The 21782-nt window shown below is 35.5% G+C and overlaps 1 protein-coding gene across 6 annotated transcripts in view; it reads right to left on the reverse strand.

Moving 5' to 3' along the window:
* SMG1 (SMG1 phosphatidylinositol 3-kinase-related kinase) overlaps nt 1-21782 on the reverse strand; it is a 155816-nt gene that overhangs the window by 56174 nt on the left and 77860 nt on the right. For all 6 annotated transcript variants that reach the window (XM_014544419.1, XM_005871998.2, XM_014544423.1 and 3 more), the window contains 19 exons: nt 20164-20300; nt 19149-19207; nt 17941-18154; nt 15410-15535; nt 14929-15001; nt 13375-13472; nt 11274-11447; nt 9292-9516; nt 7503-7604; nt 6579-6848; nt 4927-5057; nt 4604-4765; nt 3863-3981; nt 3308-3395; nt 3117-3218; nt 2548-2688; nt 1583-1782; nt 770-966; nt 449-610 (listed from right to left, as the gene is read on the reverse strand). In XM_014544419.1, the coding sequence (XP_014399905.1) occupies nt 449-610; nt 770-966; nt 1583-1782; nt 2548-2688; nt 3117-3218; nt 3308-3395; nt 3863-3981; nt 4604-4765; nt 4927-5057; nt 6579-6848; nt 7503-7604; nt 9292-9516; nt 11274-11447; nt 13375-13472; nt 14929-15001; nt 15410-15535; nt 17941-18154; nt 19149-19207; nt 20164-20300 (2780 nt within the window). The remainder of the gene's footprint in view (nt 1-448; nt 611-769; nt 967-1582; nt 1783-2547; nt 2689-3116; nt 3219-3307; nt 3396-3862; nt 3982-4603; nt 4766-4926; nt 5058-6578; nt 6849-7502; nt 7605-9291; nt 9517-11273; nt 11448-13374; nt 13473-14928; nt 15002-15409; nt 15536-17940; nt 18155-19148; nt 19208-20163; nt 20301-21782) is intronic.

Genomic DNA, 21782 nt, shown 5'->3' on the forward strand with positions numbered 1-21782 from the left:
GCCATCTTGGCTGACAGTTAATTTGCATATACTCACTGATTAGCCAATGAAAAGGGTAGCGGTCGTATGCTAATTACCATGTTTCTCTTTTATTAGTGTAGATATACTTCTGCATACATTACAATTTACATATACTTTTCTATGCATTATACTATCATCATTATAACTTATAAAAATCATTTCTGCTATAGACAAATTTCTTAGAATTAATTATCTCTAATGTTCCAACCTTATGTATAAGTAATGCATATTTTGATATGTTCTAAGTCCAAAAATATGAATAAGTGACTTTGGAAGTTATTGCTTTTATGAAACATTAGATCAAAAACTTTGAAAATGAATAAAAGTTTTCATTTATTTTACCCATGGATTAAATAATAGCAAAAGAATTAAACCCAAGTTTTTCTATCCAACAGATTTAAAATTAACTCCAAACACACCACTTTACCTGAGATAGATTTGTCTTCATTTCTGAAAGCAAGTCAAAGCCATGTCTCACTGTCACAGCAGGCTGACCTGCCAACAATCCAACCCTCATGATGGAGAGTCGAATCCGAGTCAGCCAGTCTTGACAAGTTTGACGATTGGTATAGAAAAAAGTTCTAATGACCTTTAGAATAAAAAGAAAATAGGTTCAAATTATAGGTTCAAATGTCTCAAACACACATACAACAAATATACAAGTCTACTGTGAAGTCGGCTCTACACACCACCACCAGGTTTGACCATGAAACTGCTACAGAGCAACACTTAGCCCACTGAAACCAACCTTGGGAGGGGATGTTAGTGCATTAGCACATCCCTCATATGCATTATACATTAACTTCTCCAAATTTTCCAAATACTGCAGAAGAAGAACAAGTCTAAGCTGGTTGCTACTGTGGCCTTCATCATTGTCTGCAGTTGTCCACTGACTAACATCTTGATCAGGATTTAATGTGTGAGCCGCGAGACTTCTAATGATACCTAAAAGCAAAGACAACATTCCATATTTAAAAGAAATCTTTAAAAAGTGCAGAAGTACTTGGAGATAATTTCACAAATTCACATTTATCAAGTTTCCTCTGTATAGCCATCATTTAAAAACAAAACTCTCAATATAAAAGAATTTTCATTTTTAGGGAAAAGTGTTTTCTCCATACAAATCCCTTAACTGTTTTTAAAAACATATTTTTATTGATTTCAGAGAGGAAGGGAGAGGGAGAGATAGAAACATCAATGATGAGAGAGAATCGTTGATTGGCTGCCTCTTGTACATCCCCAACTGGGGATGGAGCCCACAACCAGGGCATGTGCCCTTGACTGGAATCGAACCCGAGACTCTTCAGTCCACAGGCCGACACTAGCCACTGAGCCAAACCAGCCAGGGCAAATCTCTTGAATTTTTAAACAAAAACAGATAACCATGTTGTTGCCAACACAATTATTCAATGAAAGCTTATTCTAACAAAATTGTCTAAAAAATAAACTTAAAAGGAAAAATATCATACTCTCATATTTTTGTTTTAACAAAGACAAATGTCTTAATATAAGGCTTGAAAGTATTTACATCACAATGTTTGCCAAAGAACTAGTCAATTACCTTCAATTGTCTGGAAGGTATCTTGAGCTCTGCCCAGTGGGGTTCTCAACTTAGAAAGGACAGTGAACTGTGCTGCTTCCCAAATAGCCCACTGCCAAAGGACGGCATCTGTCTTTAGAAGATTGCGGGGAATTGTTGATTGGTCACGCTTATCCAGTCTCTGGCAGCTATAGAACAATCTTTCTAACCAATTGTCCTTCCTGGGAAAAGTAGTTTCATATTTAACAGACAATGACAACTTCATTTTAATAATAATAAAAATTACAAGGGGAATGGAAGCAGGGAACTACAATTTTTCCTACTCCAAAAAGGTAAAAACTGCAAGTTTGAGAAGCATTATACCCCCACCTCTTATTCTGCGGAGGTCTGTTACAGTCAAAACAGGATGGAGGTATGATATGGATGGATGATTAGGGTAAAAGGCTCAAAGACAACCTGGCTATCAGGCTAAAACATTCACTCCAACTAAGCATCTCCAGAATGTCTATCCCCCCAGACCCTGCTCAAAGCACTGATGACAAGTTGAGATCAGTTAACTGTCAACCACATTTCATCTCTCAATTTCAAAGGCCATTTTTCTTTATCCAGATCAGGGGTCCTCAAACTTTTTAAACAGGGGGCCAGTTCACTGTCCCTCAGACCGTTGGAGGGCCGGACTATAGTTTAAAAAAAAACTATGAACAAATTCCTATGCACACTGCACATATCTTATTTTGAAGTAAAAAAACAAAACGAGAACAAATACAATATTTGTATTTGCATGTGGCCCGCGGGCCATAGTTTGAGGACCCCTGATCCAGATGGTAATTTCAAAGCAATGGTTCCTACTGAAAACTAAAATAATCCATTTTATAATATCATTTTCTATACCACTCCTGACATTTTCTCCTTAAAAGTAGGCATAGGGCCAAGATATTCAAGTATATGTTACTTTCCCCAGTTAAAGAGTCAAAGAAATATCTCACCCTGTTCTATGAGAGTTCCCATATAAAATAAAACTAATAACATCAGAGAAATCTTGCGGGTGGAATGTATTACTCGGTGCTTTACTCATGTGACTTCTCAATGCTAAAGAAATTTCTTGAATTTCGGTGTGATTGTTATTGCTGTAGACAGAAAATAAAGTCACTGTCATGAAAAATGTTTAGTTAAAAGGTTAGTAGTACATACTATAAATGGGTCATTTCTTTGATAACTAAATTTGGAAGTAAAAAAATAAAATTGAGGCTTTAAAACACAGAATGCTACTACAACTATTAAATTTCTGGCTCTTAAACATCCCAAATTAACTTGATCAAAACAATAAACGATCGCAGTTTAGTTTTTTTTCAAGTAACTGAAATACTAAGAAACACATTTTGGCACTACATGAATTACTCTACACTAATTATCATGAGCTTATCTCTCTTCAATCACTGAGAAGGGCCATACAAGATATGACATTAATTCAATAATAGATGACTTATCTTTTCCTAAACTATGTTAGGCAGTAAAAACATAGTGGAATGTCTTTGCCCCAACAAAACTGTTATACCTCAGGACAACATCTAAAGGAATTGACTTCAACAGCTTTCCAAATGCTTGTCGAATGCGAGTCCCACTGTGGACTAGCTGAACACGGCAAACATCAACACACCTATGAAAAAATGAAACAGATGATACAGGTGTGGCAATATTTCCAAGTTATTAGGGCTAGGGTCAAAAGATAGGATCTTTAGTCCATACCTCTGTAAAAGATCATCCGGCAAGGAAGAGGACAATGCGTGGAGACTGCTGCATGCTTGCAGACAGATATTCACATCTTCGACAAGAGCTATTAAAAATTAAAAGATAGTTATTTTCAGCTTGCCAAAAGAATTTCTATGCCAGCATATCATAATTTTCTGACATTCAACAAACAGTGAGGGCCTACTATGGAGTAAGCTCTGCCCCTGCCTAGAATTCTCACTGGCACTAACGTTTGAGAAAATGATAGTTCAACAAAATCCACTTACTAGTAAAGTGGCTAGTCTTTACCCAAATCTTTCTCTGAGGGAAATTTCAAAAGTTCATGAAACATATAACATCACATAAGTTTTAAAATGTGACAACTACTTAAACACCTAAAATTACTTATTTTTGACATATTAAGAATGAAGAAAAAAAAACATATTATACATCGCTCACTAAAATGGGGATTATGCATTTCAGGACATGGAAGTATTAAATGACTATCTTTCTCCCATTACCAATGATCCCTTGTTAAATGTTAACAAAATTAAAATAAGCACAGAAACTTACTGTTGGCTAAAAGGCCTTTGCAAAATTTATGGAAAGATGGAAGAGAGAATAAAGGTGCATATGTTTCAGACTTCTTCATTAAAACAGCCACTTCCAAAGCCCAAGTCATTAACAGTTTCCTGAAATACAAAATATACAGTGATATTACATTACAAAAGATAAAATCAATGTTGAATATCTCCTCTTCTTACATTAGTTTTATTTTGTTTGTTTTTTTAAATATCTCAAGCAATAGGAAACGAAAGTTAAAACTTTAGAAATCCCTTTGTCAAAAATTGCATGCCTTTAAAAAATCTATATAAATATATTTATCCATAAAATATTGGGGTTTACATAATTCTTTTGAAAAAGAATAAGAAATCCCAGATTAAACAATAATACCAAATTTTAAAGTGCTTCATAATGAAGAAGTTGCTCTACCCCAACTCAAAAATTTTCATTCCTTACTCTCAAATCATGAAGTCAAATTAATAAAAAGTGCCCTAGCTGGTTTGGCTCAAGTGGATAGAGCGCCGGCCTGCGGACTGAAGGGTCCTGGGTTCGGTTCCCGGTAAGGGCACATGCCCAGGTTGCAGGCTTAATCCCCTGTAGGGGGCGTGCAGAAGGCAGCCCATCAATGATTCTCTGTCATCATTGATGTTTCTCTCTCTCTCTCTCCCCCTCTCTGAAATTCATAAAAATATATTTTTAAAAAATTAGTAAAAAGTTAGGAAGTGTTAACATAAAATATTACTCGGTTACCTTGTGTCCTGGTTAAGATTATCTTTCTTAAGCAATATTCCCAGGAGATTTAATATAATTGAGAAATGTTTCTTTGTAGCTGTAGTTACAGTACTAATCACGGCTCCATCAAACAAAGACGGGGATGACGAACTAAGACTACTAGATATAAAGTGATCGTGCCTGAAAGACAAAGTTCGGATCATCTTTCCATCTCTAAATTTTTTTTTAAACAAGCAATTCCAAAGTTAAATCAGCACATATTTTTTTAAAACTGTACTTTAAAGGGCCTATCTAGCCCTTTAAAAATTTTTTCTTCTTAAGAATATTTGTACATACAGTACCTGGTACAATGAGAATACAAAGTGTAAAGCACTGCATACTGAATGGCAGGGAAGTGAACAGCCAGGTCATCGTGCACAATCATCAGATTCTTACTCAGGAGTGCAAAGACAGTTGGAGACAGCGCCCACATCTGATGATGTACAAAAGAAAGTGTTTGACTCATCCAATACGTGTACCAAGGTAAATATGTCTATACATATTATAAAATTAAAATGACATTTAAATTTGGAAACAATCTAATACACTGAACAAGGGGTTAGCAAACACCTTTTGTGAAGATAAGAGAGTAAACATCTTAGACTCTGGGGCCATATGACACTTCTATTGCAATGTCCAACCCTTCAATTCTGCCAATGGAGTAAGAAGACATACATAGACAAAACAAATGAGTGGCTGTGTTTCAATAGAACTTTCTTTACAAAAACAGGTGTTTGGTGATAGTTGCATTCTGTGAATATACTATAATTCATTGACTTGAAATTTTAAATGGGAATTGTATGTTATGTAAATTATACTTCAATAAAGATTTTTTTTTACAAAGAGGAAACAATTGGCCCATGGGCTGTAGTTTACTGATCCTGGCCTAAACAAAGCCCTCTGTACCCTTTACTGTAATACATTGGATTTCCTCAATTTTTCATATATTGCAAATGGCAAAATGCCCTGTCCACTGAGAAAAAAACATACTGCCACCCTAAGCTTTTTACATGCTAAAATGCTCCATTCCACCTGACTGCTCTATCCCCTTCTCCTTGTTCCCAGAGAGCAGGACATAAACCTCCTCAAATCTGTATACAATGTGAATTACACAACAAATTTTTAAAGTGTAAAGAAAGGAAGAGTCTACTGCAGCCTTCCAACATAAGCCATAACTGGCAGTGAGGGAAGGAATAGCTATGGAAGGATAGAGATGAGGCAATCTGACCTAACAATATGAACAGCATGCTTGCCCTAACCGGTTTGGCTCAGTGGATGGAACAGCATGCGAGTATAAACATCCAAATCTTGATTTTTTCCCTCCCTTCTCTTAGAAAGCATAATCTTAGTTATATGCCATTACTCTTTATTAGAAATAATGTTTTTCAATCCTGCAAGGTCCACTAGAAAAAATATATAAACTGTAGCAATAATCACAAAGAAAAAACAGGGGGTCACTTCACATTACTAAAAGGAAAGAAACTGTTATTCTTTCTCCAAAGAAATCATATATATTCCTAAAAAGTGGGCAGTCAAAAAGTGAGGCCATATGTAAGTACTGATTTTAGTAAAGAGAAGGAGAAAAGTACCAAGGGAGGAAAGGGCTGCACACAAAAGAACTATATAAATTTGAGCTGTGGAAAATGTTGACAACTTTTCTATAAGCATGTTAAAGTAAATGGGAGAAATTCATTAAAAAAGTTTTCTATGAAATATAACAAATATTTTAGAAATCTTATCAAGAAGTTGTCAAGGAAGGGAAGGAGAGAGAGCTAAACATATGGCAAGAAAATATTCCTGTTAATTTAAATTATTCAGGCACGTCCTAAATACGGCCATTTGTTCCATAGGGATTCTGTAGATGCATTGACATGACAGTAAATGAAATTCATAAATATGCAATGAGAAGAGAATTCAATGTAGATAAAAAAAGTGATTACAAGTAGAGACTCACCCCAATTAGTGAATTTTTGGCATTTCCAATTGTAGTCAGGGCACTGAGGTCAAATATAACTACAAATTTTGCATTGTCTACATTGAATACATGATTCTTAAAAGCCTCGTGCTTTATTTCAGAACAGGCATCAGGAAGTTGTAGACTATGTAGCAGATTGTTTAGGGCACAAGTCATTTCTCCCAAAATTAATTTATAGGCAGTCTCCAAAACAGGAATATTCTTCAGGCTGAGCACTGCTTGATAAACAGCATGGGCTGCAGCAACAACCTGAAAAAGAGAATTCAGGAAAGTAACAATTCAACGGAAAACAAATCTTCTATAATTATATAGAAAATAAATTACTATCCACACATGGTGATGATGCAAATCAATTTAAGATTGGTAAATTTACTATACAGAACACTAAAGATCTTAATTTCAAAAAAAAACCCAACCTTTTGGGAACCTACACACTTCAGTAGGTTTCTTTGTAATAAGTCTTTACTATATAGAAAGGAAATTCTAAATTAAAACTGGTCATATGAAATTTCTTAAAAGGACATTTTAAAAAAAACAGCCAGTGTCAAAGCACATATACAAACAGAATTTATTAAGATTGGTTTCACTACATCTACTTAGAAAGTCTATAGTGGTTTAGATATGGAGTCAGTTGAGAAAGTAATAATGAAGTTTTATGTATAATATACACAATAGTTCTCAACAAATTTAATAAAAACTAATGAAAATCTAAAAAAAATATCTGGCAATCATTCATCAAGGTATATAGCACTATAATCTATAAATACCAAGTTAAAACAATCATTATAATCACTATATTCTAAATCAAATATTTATCAATTCATTTATATAGCCTATAAACAAGATTAACCAAACTCTTTAATGACCTCAATTAAAAAGAGTAATTATGAATGTATTACTTACCTCTTTTTCTTTATGATAACGCAAAAACAGTAGTTTTGATGATGGTACAAACAATTTTTCTACAAATGACGATGGTAGTTTTGTATTTATCTGTTCAACAATCTAAGTGAATAAAATAAAAAGAAACGAGCTATCAAGTCACAAAATGACACTGAGGAACCTTAAATGCATACTGTTAAATGAAAGGAGCCAATCTGAAAAGGTTATATACTATACGATTCCAACTCTGTAGAAGACAAAACCCTGGAGACAGTAAAAATGTCAGTGGTTGTTGGGGTCTTAAGAGGAAGGAAGAAGAGAGGAGTAGGTGGAGCACATGGGATTTTTTAGAGCAGTGAAACTATTCTATATGATATTATAATGGTAAATATATGGCACTATACATTTGTCAAAACCCACAGAATGTAGAGTGAACCCTAAACTATAAAATTTAGTTAGTAAATTTTCTGTAAACCAAAAACTGCTCTGAAAAACAATCCATTTATTAAAAAAAATAAAACAAAATACTATATATCTATATCTATCTATGCTATACATTTTTTAAAATATATTTTTATTGATTTCAGAGAGGAAGGGAGAGGGAGAGATAGATAGAAACATCAATGAAAGAATCACTGATTAGCTGCCTCCTGCACACCCGCTACTGGGGATTGAGCCCACAACCCGGGCATAAGCCCTGAACGGGAATCAAACCATAACTTCCTGGTTCATAACTTAATGCTCAACCACTGAGCAACACCAGCCAGGCAATGGTATACATTAAAAAAAAGTTTTTTTTAAATTAATTTTAAGAGAGAGAGGAAGGGTGAGAGGGAGAGAGAAACATTGATGGGCTGCCTCCTGCACGTCCCTCTACTGGGGATGGAGGCCACACCCAGGCCTGTGCCCTGACCAGGAATCGAACCAACGACCTCTTGGTTCATGGCTCAACCAACTGAGCCATACCAGCCAAGGCTATATCTCCTATACTTTAAATTTCAAGTTAACATTAAGACTTTTTTTTTTTACACTGGCAAAGGGAAGTGCAGCTGTGGTAGACGTGTTCAGCAGAATAGCATCTAGAATTTTCTTTTAAAATAATCCAGTTGGGGATGGAGGGACAGCAAGGAAGAGGGGGAAGTCAAAGGCCTAGATGAAACTAGATGGGCCATGTGTTTCTAAATGACAGAAAGTAAGTAGTGTTAAGTATGTAGAAATTCATTATACTATTAATAATAAAAGGTTAAGGGGAATATTTATGATTAACAATTAAAATATGGGAAACAAAACATACCAAGGTCAGCCCTAACCGGTTTGGCTCAGTGGATAGAGCGTCAGCCTGCGGACTCAAGGGTCCCAGGTTTGATTCCGGTCAAGGGCATGTACCTTGGTTGCGGGCACATCCCCAGTAGGGAGTGTGCAGGAGGCAGCTCATCGATGTTTCTAACTCTCTATCCCTCTTCCTTCCTCTCTGTAAAAAATCAATAAAATATATTTTTAAAAAAACAAAAACATACCAAGGTCTTTCAAAATAGCTATCAAGTACCTTCTCTTATACAGTATTTATCAAGATATTATAGTCTCATGTGAAGGATGATGTTTCATAAAAAAAAAAGAAAAAGGAATATATCTACACTGAGATGAGCCATCAAACACCAAAAGTAAATAGATACTAGGGGCAAAAGCAAACTAGATTATATAAATAAGACTAATGTACTCAAAAAAGCCCCCAAACAACCATATCAAATTAAATTTTAGGGCCTGAATACACCAAAACATATTAAAAAGCAACAAAAAAGAATTCACATACCAATGTGAGTAAATTCAAGACTGAGATGATATAATCTGTGCCACAAGTCTGGCAATTCTCCAGTTGATCTAATCCATATGTAATGACCATGTCACAATGTATAGTCATGCTAGGATCCAAGCTGCCGAGCAAAACACCAACACACTCATTAGCAGCTGTCAACACAGCCTCAGAAAAAAACACTTGATTTGCAGCCGTCACACATCTCATTACTCTGTATAGAACCTGCAAATGGGGAAAACAAGCAGCTTTTTAAAAAAATTCACATGCTTCCACAGAGCAAAAAAATATTTTCTACTTAATGCAGTTTCAACTGAAAATTAACTGCCTGCCTTGTCAATAGTCTCTTAATATTCTAGTTCTCAGAGATTGAATAATAATAAGGGTATCTTTAGTACAATACACAAAAGTGATCTTGCCCAAAAAATTCTAAAGTACTATTGTGACAGGAAATGGAATTTGCCATCCTCTATTTCCATTCTACCAGCTTCCTATGCACCAAATTATCACTAAATGGCTGAAGTTCAGAATCTTTATAATCATGAAAACACACCAGAACTTAGAACAGTAACAGTATTAACAGCATTGGAATAACCTGCCACGAGAATAACTTTTTGTAATTTAGCATCTGGGCTTTGGACAATCAATACCAATACTTAGAACTCCTAGAGACCCTTTTAAAACTAAACATTTAAGTCACCTTTAGCTTATGAAAGTTCATGTATTGATGGTCTCTTTTGAAAGAAAAGTATTCTCATTCATAGCATATGATACCTACATGAAGATTATGAAAATCGTGTAGTTTCCAATCAAAACCCCCACTATAGTAATCAATATTAATGTACTAAATTTCTTATAAGAATAACTTTGGGGGGAAAAAAACCACATTGACACAAAGATAGCTCTAAAATATTTCTGTAATAGTCAACAACCACTACACATAAGTTTTTAAAACCTATGTATAGGTTAAAAAGGCCTAAAAGACCTTCATAAAATAATACATTTAATCTATAACTATCCTAGAATACTATTATATTCCTTTTGTTTTATATGAGTTAACATATTTCAACACTGAAGCAGTCATCAAACAACCTCTTTGAGATAGCTACAAAGAAACAAAGATTAAACCATTTTGATCAGGTTTAAACTATCAACATGCTGGTTTTAATTATCTTCAAGATCAGTCATTTCTGCTCAAATACACAAATAACTTACCAAGAATTACAAACATAATTAATGTCCTATTTTATCTAGCAATATGTTCACCAAAAGTAAATGCTCATAAAAACTAGAGTTTTGTCCAAACAGTAAAATTTTAATTATTTAGATTAATTTTTTTTTTGCTGTATCACACAATTCTCCCTTCTTATTCAAGTAGAGTATAATGATGGGGTTCATGTCTTATGTCTATTATGCTGACCCACTCATCAGACATTAATACAGTGCAGCTGATATTGGGGGCTGTAGAAATGTGGCAATCTTATAACTGGCCTCAGATTTCTACACATTTTAAGTCCTTATATCTTTATATCCTTTGATGTCAGCCTATCTAGTTGTTTCATCCTGTCATGCTCACAGAAAATTATTTTTTGAGGCTTTCTCTATAGTGTGCTATTTTTAGTATGTTGAAAACTAAAAGGAGACTCAATAATTTAAAGTAAAATAATAATTATTAAAAAACAAAAAATTTTAATATATGTTCAAAACCAAGAATAAAAGGGATCAATGAAGGATCTCCTAATAGAAAAGTTCATGGACATTTTAAAATTCACAGTGGCCTTTTTTTCATGGGGGAAAAGGAGGAAGTAGGAATAGGATTAAATATAGAATTCCCAACTTTCCTGGCTATTTAAGAAAGCAGCCAAATACATACATTCTAAATAAATAAAGGGTTAATAATAGAATACCAGGTAAACAGAAACATTTATAATACAAAACAATTTTATTCTTGAATAATACTTAGAACTCCTAAAGACACTTACATCTGTTACATATGCCTCAGTAATTGGAGGACCCCGAATTGGGCTGAAACGTTCCCCAATGCTTCTCACCACAGTACTAAAAACCCTGAGAAGAGCTGCCAGCTTTGGTAATGACACTGAAGGAGGAGGTATGTCTTCATCCACTGACTCCCCAGAGGCCACATGGCTGAGGTCCTAGAAGTGAATTCACAGCATTCTTATTTAAGTAAGACACTTTATAGATTTTTACAAATAAAGAGGTATGAGAAAAGGAAACATGAATCTAGTTGTAAAAGTAGATTTTACTTCTAATTAAATAAGGCAATATTAACCTCAGTAGATTAAGGAAATAACCTCTGTACCAATTCAGATAGGTATTGAGAAAAAATGAATTGTAGTACATATACTATATAGTTTTATGTTGGTATAAATAAAACCAAAACTGTTGCCATTCCTAAATTGTTTTTTGGTAAAATCTAATTCCAGGTATTCAAAATACTCAACTAAATAATAAGTACCCCACACCACCATTACACACACACACACACACACACACGAGGAAGAGAGAAGAAAAAGAAGGAGGAGGAGGAGGAGCAGGAGCAGGAGGGGGGGAGGTGAGGAGGAGGGAGGTAAAAAGTATAAGATCTGGTTCCCAGATTTATAATCTAGTTGCAGAAATAAGATATACTCAAAAGGAAAAGATTAGTAAAAAATGGGATACTAGAACCAATATATCACTACTGATAATTAAACAATCACATAATGAAAGAGAATTAGATTTTATGGATATCATAGGGATGAATCTCTACAAATTAGAATAAGTGGCTTCAGAGAGGCAGATCAGCTTGAAAGGTGGGAGAGGAACAAAGACTTTCGATGTATGGGGGGCAAAGAAACATGTGGAAACAAAATATTCCCTAGCTTTTCTCTGAAAGGGGGCAAGTAGACTTGTGCCATTAAAAGTAGTGAATTCTTGCCTGCCCAGCGTGGCTCAGTGGTTGAGTTGTCAACGTATGAACCAGGAGGTCTCGGTTTGATTCCTGGTCAGGGCATATGCCTGGGGTTGCGGACTTGACCCCCAGTGTAGGGCTTGCAGGAGGCAGCCAGTCAATGATTCTCTCTCATCATTGATGTTTCTATCTCTCGCTCCCTCCCTCTTCCTTTCTGAAATCAATTAAAAAATATTTTTAAAAAATGCAGTGAATTCTTATTGGCTAGAAGTAGCCAAGGTATAACAAAAATATGAAGCTAAATCTTAACGGAAGCTTGAACACCAAACAAGAATTATTGTAGATCTGAGTAGGAAAGAAACCCAGAAAGATTCAGTCAGATAACAGTAGGTTTAAGCCATAACAGTAGGGCCAGGAAAGCCAAGAACCAGTAACAGAGACTTCAGCAGCACCCTTAAAACTGCTACAAGCACTTGTACAGCTGCAAAAGTTGGTGGAAGAAACCAAGTCTTGTCCTCCAAAGTATAATCTATGATCTCCAATCATGTAAGAGGAAAGTCTTCAGGGGCTTTTATACTTTTAACAACTCACCTCACTTTTTTTTTTTTTTAATCCTCACCAGAGGATATGTTTTTACTGATTTTAGAGAAGAGAGAAAATCAATCGGCTTCTCATACATACCCCCACCAGGGAAGAACCCGAAACCTGAGTACTTGCTCAACTGGGAATCAAACCAGTGACCCTTCAGTGCACAGGACAACGCTCCAATCAAATGAGCCACACCAGCCAGGCCTCACCTCACTTTTTAAGTCTCTTTTAGTTAACAAAACATAAGAGTGAACTACAGAAAATGTCTTCAGAAAGCTACCAGCTACCAAGATGATTTCAAGCTTTGCAAAATCAGGCCTACAATTTTTCTTTCAGTCTTTTCAGTAATTCTGCTGGTAACTTAAAAACTCATCTAAGAAAAATAATACATTGGCAATGGTCCTATAATTCCTGTTCAAATGTCAGGTGGTCTGACTTATTTTAAAATAAATATAGCACTTTAAGATTTTTTTGTTTTGGTAGCAATTTATTTTTTTCCTTTTTTTGAATTTACTGGGGTGACACTGGTTAATGTTTTATTTTTTTTAACCGAAATTTTAGGAAATAACTTTGTCTATACTCACCTCAGCATATGCCTCCATATCCTCTAGAAACTGACCAAGAAGAGTAGTAGAAAAAGCAAGATCAGCTACCCAAAATGGCTCCAGACTCTGCAACCACCCTAGGAATCATATAAGAAAGTTTAAAAAAAAAATCCAAATAAAAAATATATTTGAGAGCCTTATTTTCTGGTTTTCAACTTGCCAACTCTTAAAACACGACCTGTATCACAAAACCAGGACTACTAACTATTAAGCATGCTAACCATGATTAACCAACATCTTTTAAATGCTGCAAAAATAAATGTTCTCCAGAATATGTATCTCACGTCCTTATTTTTCAGCAGATTTAATAACCATATTGTCACTATACACATGGCTTAGACCAGTGATGGCGAACCTTTTGAGCTCGGCGTGTCAGCATTTTGAAAAACCCTAACTTAACTCTGGTGCCATGTCACATATAGAATTTTTTTTTATATTTGCAACCATAGTAAAACAAAGACTTACATTTTTGATATTTATTTTATACTAGAGGCCCGGTGCACAAAATTTGTGCACTCAGGGGGGTCTCTCAGCCCAGCCTGTGCCCTCTCCCAGTCTGGGAGCCCTCGGGGGATGTCCAACTGATGGGTTAGGCCCACTCCCCGTGGGCATACTTAGCACTGCTGTGGAGGTGGTAGAGGCTCCATCCACTGTCACTGCATTCGCCAGCCATGAGCCCAGCATCTGGCACACTGACCACCAGGAGGCAGCTCCTGTGTTGAGCATCTTCCCCCTGGTGGTCAGTGCCTGTTACAGCAACCGGTCCTTCTGCGGTTCAGTTGATTTGCATATTAGCCTTTTATTATATAGGATATTTAAATGCCATTTAACAAAGAAAAATCAACCAAAAAAATGAGTTCGCGTGTCACCTCTGACATGCATGTCATAGGTTCACCATCACTGGCTTAGACGAAAATGCCACAACCTACCAACAACCAGCCTGGTTATTTATCCTAGGGCCACAGCTAGCCACCAAAGGTATGCACTGATTTCCCCAGAATAAATGACACAGAACCAGATTCACCTGCACACCTTATTTTCAGAATTTTACCGCACCAAATAAGAGAAACTATAGCATTTAGAATGGGCTGAAGTGCCCAAGTGAGTCTTGCTAGTCATTCACTTAAACTCAAAAATTTTTTTTCTTTATCATTTATGACTATTTTCTAAATTAATCCATGTTTGTGTGTGTGTTTTAATTTAAAAAACAACAACACAAGTCACAAATATCTAGGACCTTCCGTTCTATATTTCAGGATATGACCACTATTATATCCCCTCCTACCAGCACATGCCACAAAGGATTTAGTTAAGTCCTTTCAATTTCTTACTGGAGCATTATAATCTCTACTTGGACTCTCCCTATCTACTACAAAGTACACAATTTTCTTTTGAAAAGCTAAATTTACCTAACAAGTAATGTTCATTTATAAAAGCCAAACTGTATCTGTGAAACAATTAACAGCTGGTCTTCGAGGGATCAGTGCTCCTTTCCACAATAGTTACATAATTGGTATATGCTGCACCACTTACCAGACACCTGCTGTGTGAGCGAAGGTTTCTGAGTATGATCTATATGCCATCCAACTAATATATCAACCGTATCCTGGATGGAAACAGAAAAGGGCACCAAGCAATTTAAATTTAAGGTCTTACTACTATTCCACCTGTGGATGATTTCAGAGTAAGTGGCCCTAGAAAGGACATCTACTGTCTACCTACTTGACATTTAAAGTGAAAAAGAGAGAGGGCAGCCAGAAGAAAATGGAACTTTGTTTATGACACTGATAAAATGATATATTTTTCTTTAAATATCTTAGGGCATGCGTGTCAGAAAATAGGTAGTATTTTTTATAAAAACATTAATGCTGCACCATTCAATCCTGGATCCTTGAACATCACTTAATTATACTCAAAGGAGCAGAAACTTTGTTTTCTACTTGAGTTCCCAGGTCCTTATACATGCAATCAATCTCTCACTCCATCATCAGAAAAGAGGGATTGGGATACTCACCCTAAAGTTAGTGCTGAAAATATGAGGGTAGCATCGAGCTACCAAAAGAATGCACTTAACACATTTGCAAAGTAATTCTGGTGTATCCACATTTTCAAGAATGGACTGCAGGCTGGTCATTACAAGCTAAAAAAAAAAAAAATTGCAAACCATGAACATTCAACAAAACAGGAAGAAAACAAGCAAATTAGGTTCATTATTTAATAGTGACTGTATCCAAATCTGACTATAATACCAAAGAAAATAAATTCTATAGTTTTAGCTCAAAAAAAGTTGAAAACATTTCATTCCACTAAGGTATTAGGCTGGAAACAAATACTGTTTTCTCCTCTTTGATGTCTGTTAAAATTATTTCTAAGTAACGTCTATTTACATTATTCCTAAGTGCTCTCTTTAATGCATTGATGTGATTTTACATTTCAAATACAAAAACTAATATGTGCTTAGGAACATTTAAAAAATACCACAATTACTTTCTAATTAAAAAAATAAAGCAGTTTATGCTTGAAAATATTAATACATGCTTCAAACTGGAATGACTTAGAGATTAACATGGCCCCAATTCATGAGTGACTTACAGGCTCATATTATCACTACATATTTCTTTTAAATAAATAGATGGCATACCACTCACATAATATTTTGCAGCTATTTAAAGCCACTTTTTTCCCCAAAAAATGAAAGCTTGTCTTTACAAAAGAATATTATAAATATAGAAATGCTAGAATTAGAAAACAAACATTATGCAACAGCCAACGTTATATAATCTATAGACAGAACATGAATGGATGCTAAAAATCATTGAGATATTACCAAAAAACAGGATACCCAGAAGGTCTCAAAACATCATGCCCAGATTAATCACTAAATACAAAGGGAGAAAAATAAACCTTCACAATGGAAAGACCTAGTAGTCTTCATCTCAACCAGGTAATCAAACTCTTCATCTCAGAGAATAAGACAACCTGAAGTTATATGCCTACTGGTGTGATGCAATAGTAAGTATAAACTTTCTATGAAGTATTAGTGACCAAAATGTCTAAACTAAATCTAATCAGAAAGAAATAATCAGACAAGCCCAGAAAGTAGATGATTCTACAAAATAAGGGGGACAAAAAGGTACAAAGAACTGTTCTGAGAAAGATTAAAGAGGCACAAACCAAACACAATGCATGAATCTTGATGAGATTCTGGTCGGGTAAGACAAAAGATATAAAAGACATCTCAGAGGTAACTGTAGAAATCTGAATATAGGTTGTATTATGTAATAAAATTATAGTTTTGTTATATAAGAGAATAGCCTTATTCTTAGGAGATACATGTTAAAGCATTATGGGGTAAATTGTCATAATATGTGTAATTTATTTTCCGATGATTCAGCAAAAAAGTATATGTGTATGTATAAAAATAAAATAACTGTAGCAAAATGTTAATAAGTGACAAATCTAAGTAAAGGATGTATAGCAGGGGTCCTCAAACTACGGCCCGCGGGCCACATGTGGCCCGCCGAAAACATTTATCCGGCCCGCCGGGTGTTTTTGCAGCCGCTGCCTGTCCTGCTTAGCAGCCGACTCGTCCTGGGCCAGCAGTGCGCATGTGTGGAATGTCTGAGGGACAGTGAACTGGCCTCCTGTTTAAAAAGTTTGAGGACCTCTGATGTATAGTGTTCACTATACTGAAGTTTCCTGTGGACTTTAAAAGTTTCAAAATAAGTATTTAGGGGAAAGTTCATAATATAAAAACTATATACGATAGCCTGGCCAGTGTGGCTCAGTGGTTGAACATGGACCTATGAACCAGGAGGTTACAGTTAGATTCCCAGTCAGGGCACATGCCAGGTTGCAGGCTTGATCCCCATTGGGGTCTGTGCAGGAGGCAGCAGATCCATGATTCTCTCTCATCATTGATGTTTCTATTTCTCTCTCCATTTCCCTATCTCTCTGAAATCAATTCAAACAAACAAACAAATAGGATAAGCTCTTTTGGTGTTATGCTGTTTAGTTACAGATAATTTTCGAATCTTTTCAAAATTTTTTTTCATGACCTCTATAATCAAGAAAAAAAAATGCATCCTTTAAAAAGGCAGAATAAAGTAGGACTGATATTAATTTATACACAATTATTTTACATCACTTGGAATAAGAACATTTGACATATTATCAAACCTAAAAAAGCCTAGTATGACTTGTGATGTTCAGTTTTTGTCTCCCTCAAAAAAATGTGAAGCCCCTCCTATTCCATGAAGTTCCTATTTTAAAACCTGCAAATAATTCTAGTACTAAACAAATTCAAAGGAAAGCTTCTAAAAAGCAGAGAGGTGGGGGGTGGGAAACCTAACTTATTTTAAGGCTATCTTTAATGTGTGTCCTTTACTCAAATTCAAAAAGAGGAATTTTACTTATATCGCATTTACTATCAGTAGATAGCTCTATTCTAAATTTCCTTTTTTCAAGCTCCCCTTCGCAGGACATATATTAAAGACAATTTTCTTTCCAAGCACATCATCAAACACCCCCTACCCCCAATCTTACCTGCATTACAGATGAAAAGGCTTTCTTTTCTCCTACAGTCTCTAGTGCTTTGTAGGTGGCACATAAGTAGAGGAGTTTAACTTCATCTTTTGCAGATGAGCTAAATTTGCTAAAAATCCATTTGAAGATCTTCTCAGCCTCATAGCTCAGAGAAGCACAAAGAAGGCCAAGACAGCAAGCGCCTTCTTGTCTCAATTCCTGAAGCAATTTGCTACTGTGTTTATTTTAATGCAAACAAAACAAAATACACAAAAAGCTTAAGCTTTCAAGGATAAGAATGACAATATCTTACAAAAGAATGTCTTAAATGATTTTTTAAAAAATTCTATTTCAAACTACATAAAAGGTTGAGATTTTATTCACCTTAAATATTCTCTATTCTCTCTATCCTGCAGTACCCAAAAGCACTTTAATTAGACACTGAGCTTTCTTTTACAGATTCAATTACTTACAAACAGTAAGGAAAAAACAAAAAATACTAAAATTCATGCTTTCAATTCCATCTCAAGCTTCACTAAATGATTCACAGAAAAAGGCAGCAACAAATGATTAGATAAAACACACTATATATACATACTATATAATGTTCACTATGTAAGGGCTATAAAAATAGGAAATTCCTAAGTTAAATATAATAAACTTAAAAGAATAACAACACTCATTTAAGTATAATAGGTAACTATATGAAATAAAACAGTAAGGTTCATGACCTGCTGAGATAAATTGTGGGTGCTTTCCAACACTGCAATTCTTTGGAAGCCACCATACAAATAAATGATTGCATACCTTTGGAGAACCCCAGTAGCCTCATAGACTAGGTTTGAGCTGCCCAAAAAAGGAAGATCCATTTCACCTTTACTCTCTAAGCAATTTCAAAATTCTCTAGTTTACAAACGGTAATTGCATTCATTCATTCATTCATTCATTCATTCATGCCTGCATTAAGAATTTATGTCACTCTATATGTCAATCCTCAATTATTCAGTTATGTTAACAAATTTTTAAAAAATTATATTCCCTTTCAAGGATTCCATTTGTAGTCAATGGTTATTGACATATAAATACTTTAACACAGATAAAGATGACAAGAGAATCCAGTGAAACATTAAATAGATGTTCATAAATGAAACCAATGGGTTTATCTTGTTTATTTTTTAATAATTTCAAAAAATATACCTTACATTTTAAATTTAACCATTGTTACTTACCTTTCATTAAGCACATCATGTACAGCAGTCAAGATATTATCCAATTGTTTAACCAGTACCTTTAAAAAAAAACATTTATAAAAACTTCAAATTCCTGTACTTTTAAGAATAACATTGTGTACTTTTTCTTGTGTACCCTTCCAAATTATAATTGGACAACAGCTCACAGTCCCCAATTAGCATATTTCAGGAATATTATAAGTTTTTTTTCAGACTATGAAAAAAATTCATCCATATGAAACAGAGCCATGATCATCAATGGGGGTAAAAAACTCAAAAGGCTTGTTTAATTTACTCTGAAATGCATTTTTTAAAAATGAATTGATGGGGAGAGATGAGTATATAATAAAGCAATATGGTAAAATGTTAATGACAGAATTTAGATGATGGGCATATGATGTTTACTGTAAAATTCTTTGAATTTTCTGTATATTTATAATTTTTCATAATAAAATTTAATAAAATTTGGGGGTTGGGGGAGAAGCTTGCTTTGAATCAAACATTATTTGATTCACCATACAATTTCTCATTAATTTTTCTCTTCATATCAAATTCTTAATTTAATATTAGGAGAATTACTTGGGGTAGAGAGAAATATGTAACTGCTCCTACATTTTGTCCTTGAAAGAATTTTTCCATTTATTTGGTCCTGATCACCAGACCAAACTTACCCATGAACAAAATATGTAACCCCTACCCCAATTTCACATATGAAAAACAACAGATATTCTGTTCTGAAACACAGAAAAAAAAATTCGAGGACAACATAATACATGTGTTAAAAGCACTTTATTGCAGAACCAATGTGGATCCAACAATGGTAGATAAATTACAGAATAGGGGCATTAAATTCTAGATCATCATAATACAGGCCAAATTTATCTGGAATAAGAAATCCCTGTTATTGCTCCTTAGAAGCAAACCTTTTCCCTTCTTAAACCACTCTGGATAGCATTTACCTAGTTTATTATGGAAACACAAAAATTATCAACATTTCCAAGCACGCTATACTTACCAGTTTATTTTCTGGTTGCTGAATAAATTCCTTCAATTGCTTTACAGTAGTCAGTCTTCGGTCTCTGTCGTCTTCCCGGGTGATCCTCCGAAGAAGATTCGACAGTCGAGACTCATCAGAGTAAGACATCGATCGCTCTGTGAATATAAACATTTTGTTATCCATTGAGTATAAATAAGCGTAGAATTATATCCCAAATATTTTAAAGTACATCAAAAATTATAGTCCGCTGGACAATGAAAGCAGGTCCCATCACACTTTTGTTCATCACTATATAAACCAAGCCCCAGCAGACAGCTGTGAACATGACAGACCCTCAGAAGAGAAAAACCTCATAATAGAGCAGTGGTTCTCAACCTTCTGGCCCTTTAAATACGGTTCCTCATGTTGTGACCCAACCATAAAATTATTTTCGTTGCTACTCCATAACTGTAATGTTGCTACTGTTACGAATCATAATGTAAATATCTGATATGCAGGATGGTCTTAGGCGACCCCTGTGAAAGGGTCGTTCGAGCACCAAAGGAGTCGCGACCCACAGGTTGAGAACCACTGTTCTAGAGGATTAGCTGAGAATTCTGTTAAAATAAGATTAGAAGACTGGGTAAGACTTTAAAGATTTTAAAAAAGGGTTAGAAATTGTTTTCTTCAGATCTGCTCCAAACTGATTTCAACTTCCAAGTAAAGAGCATGGGTATGGTAAAAGACTTCAATAGGTTAGGGGTAAATTCTCAACCAGGGAGAATACAAGCTATATGCTTCTATTTCTCACCTAGGTATCCCACTGGGAGGCTCAGAGCCTCTTGTTCACATTATGATCATTTTCCTAGCACAAAGTTTTGATGAATTGAAATCATGTTTCACTACTACCTACTATGTGCAAGGTATGCTGCCAGTCAGAAAGTGGCAAATCAGAAACTTTCTTCCCTTTACTTTTTAATGACAAGAACAAGTGAGAATGCTCAAATAATGTTTGACAATAATAAAGATGCATTTAGATACTAAAATTTTCTTTTGAAGTTTCAGCTGTGCTATCTACTCTAATAATAGACAAACATGGTAATTGACCATACCTCCGCTATGCTTCCCATTGGCAAATCAGCAGGATATGCAAATTAACCCAACCAAGATGGCGGCCAGCAGCCACACAGCTGTAGCAAGCAGGAGGCTTGCTTGCTCCAGTGATGGAGGAAGCCAAGCTTCCTCCCTGCTGTGGCCGGGCTCTGAGCTCCATTCTAAGCAACAAAGTTGCAATTATAGAAGCTAAACAAACCCCAGATGCCTGCTTTCAGCAGGCCCTGGCCTCAGAGCTGGAGCAGCAACAAAGTTTTTATTATAGAAGGTAAATAAATCCCAGAATAAAAAGAAAAAAAGAAGAGGCTGGGAGCTTCCATCGCCGGCTTGGCCAGCCTGAAAACAGCCCTCAGCCCCTCATCCAGACTGGCCAGGCACCCCAGTGGGGACCCCCACCCTGAAGGAGGTGTGACCAGCTGCAAACAGTCATCAGCCCCTCACCCAGGCTGGCCAGGCACCCCAGCGGGACCCCCACCCTGATCCAGGACACCCTTCAGGGCAAACCAGCCAGCCCCCACCCGTGCACCAGGCCTCTATCCTATATA

The sequence above is a fragment of the Myotis brandtii genome, unplaced genomic scaffold, assembly GCF_000412655.1.
Source record: "Myotis brandtii unplaced genomic scaffold, ASM41265v1 scaffold363, whole genome shotgun sequence".
Lineage (NCBI taxonomy): Eukaryota > Metazoa > Chordata > Mammalia > Chiroptera > Vespertilionidae > Myotis > Myotis brandtii.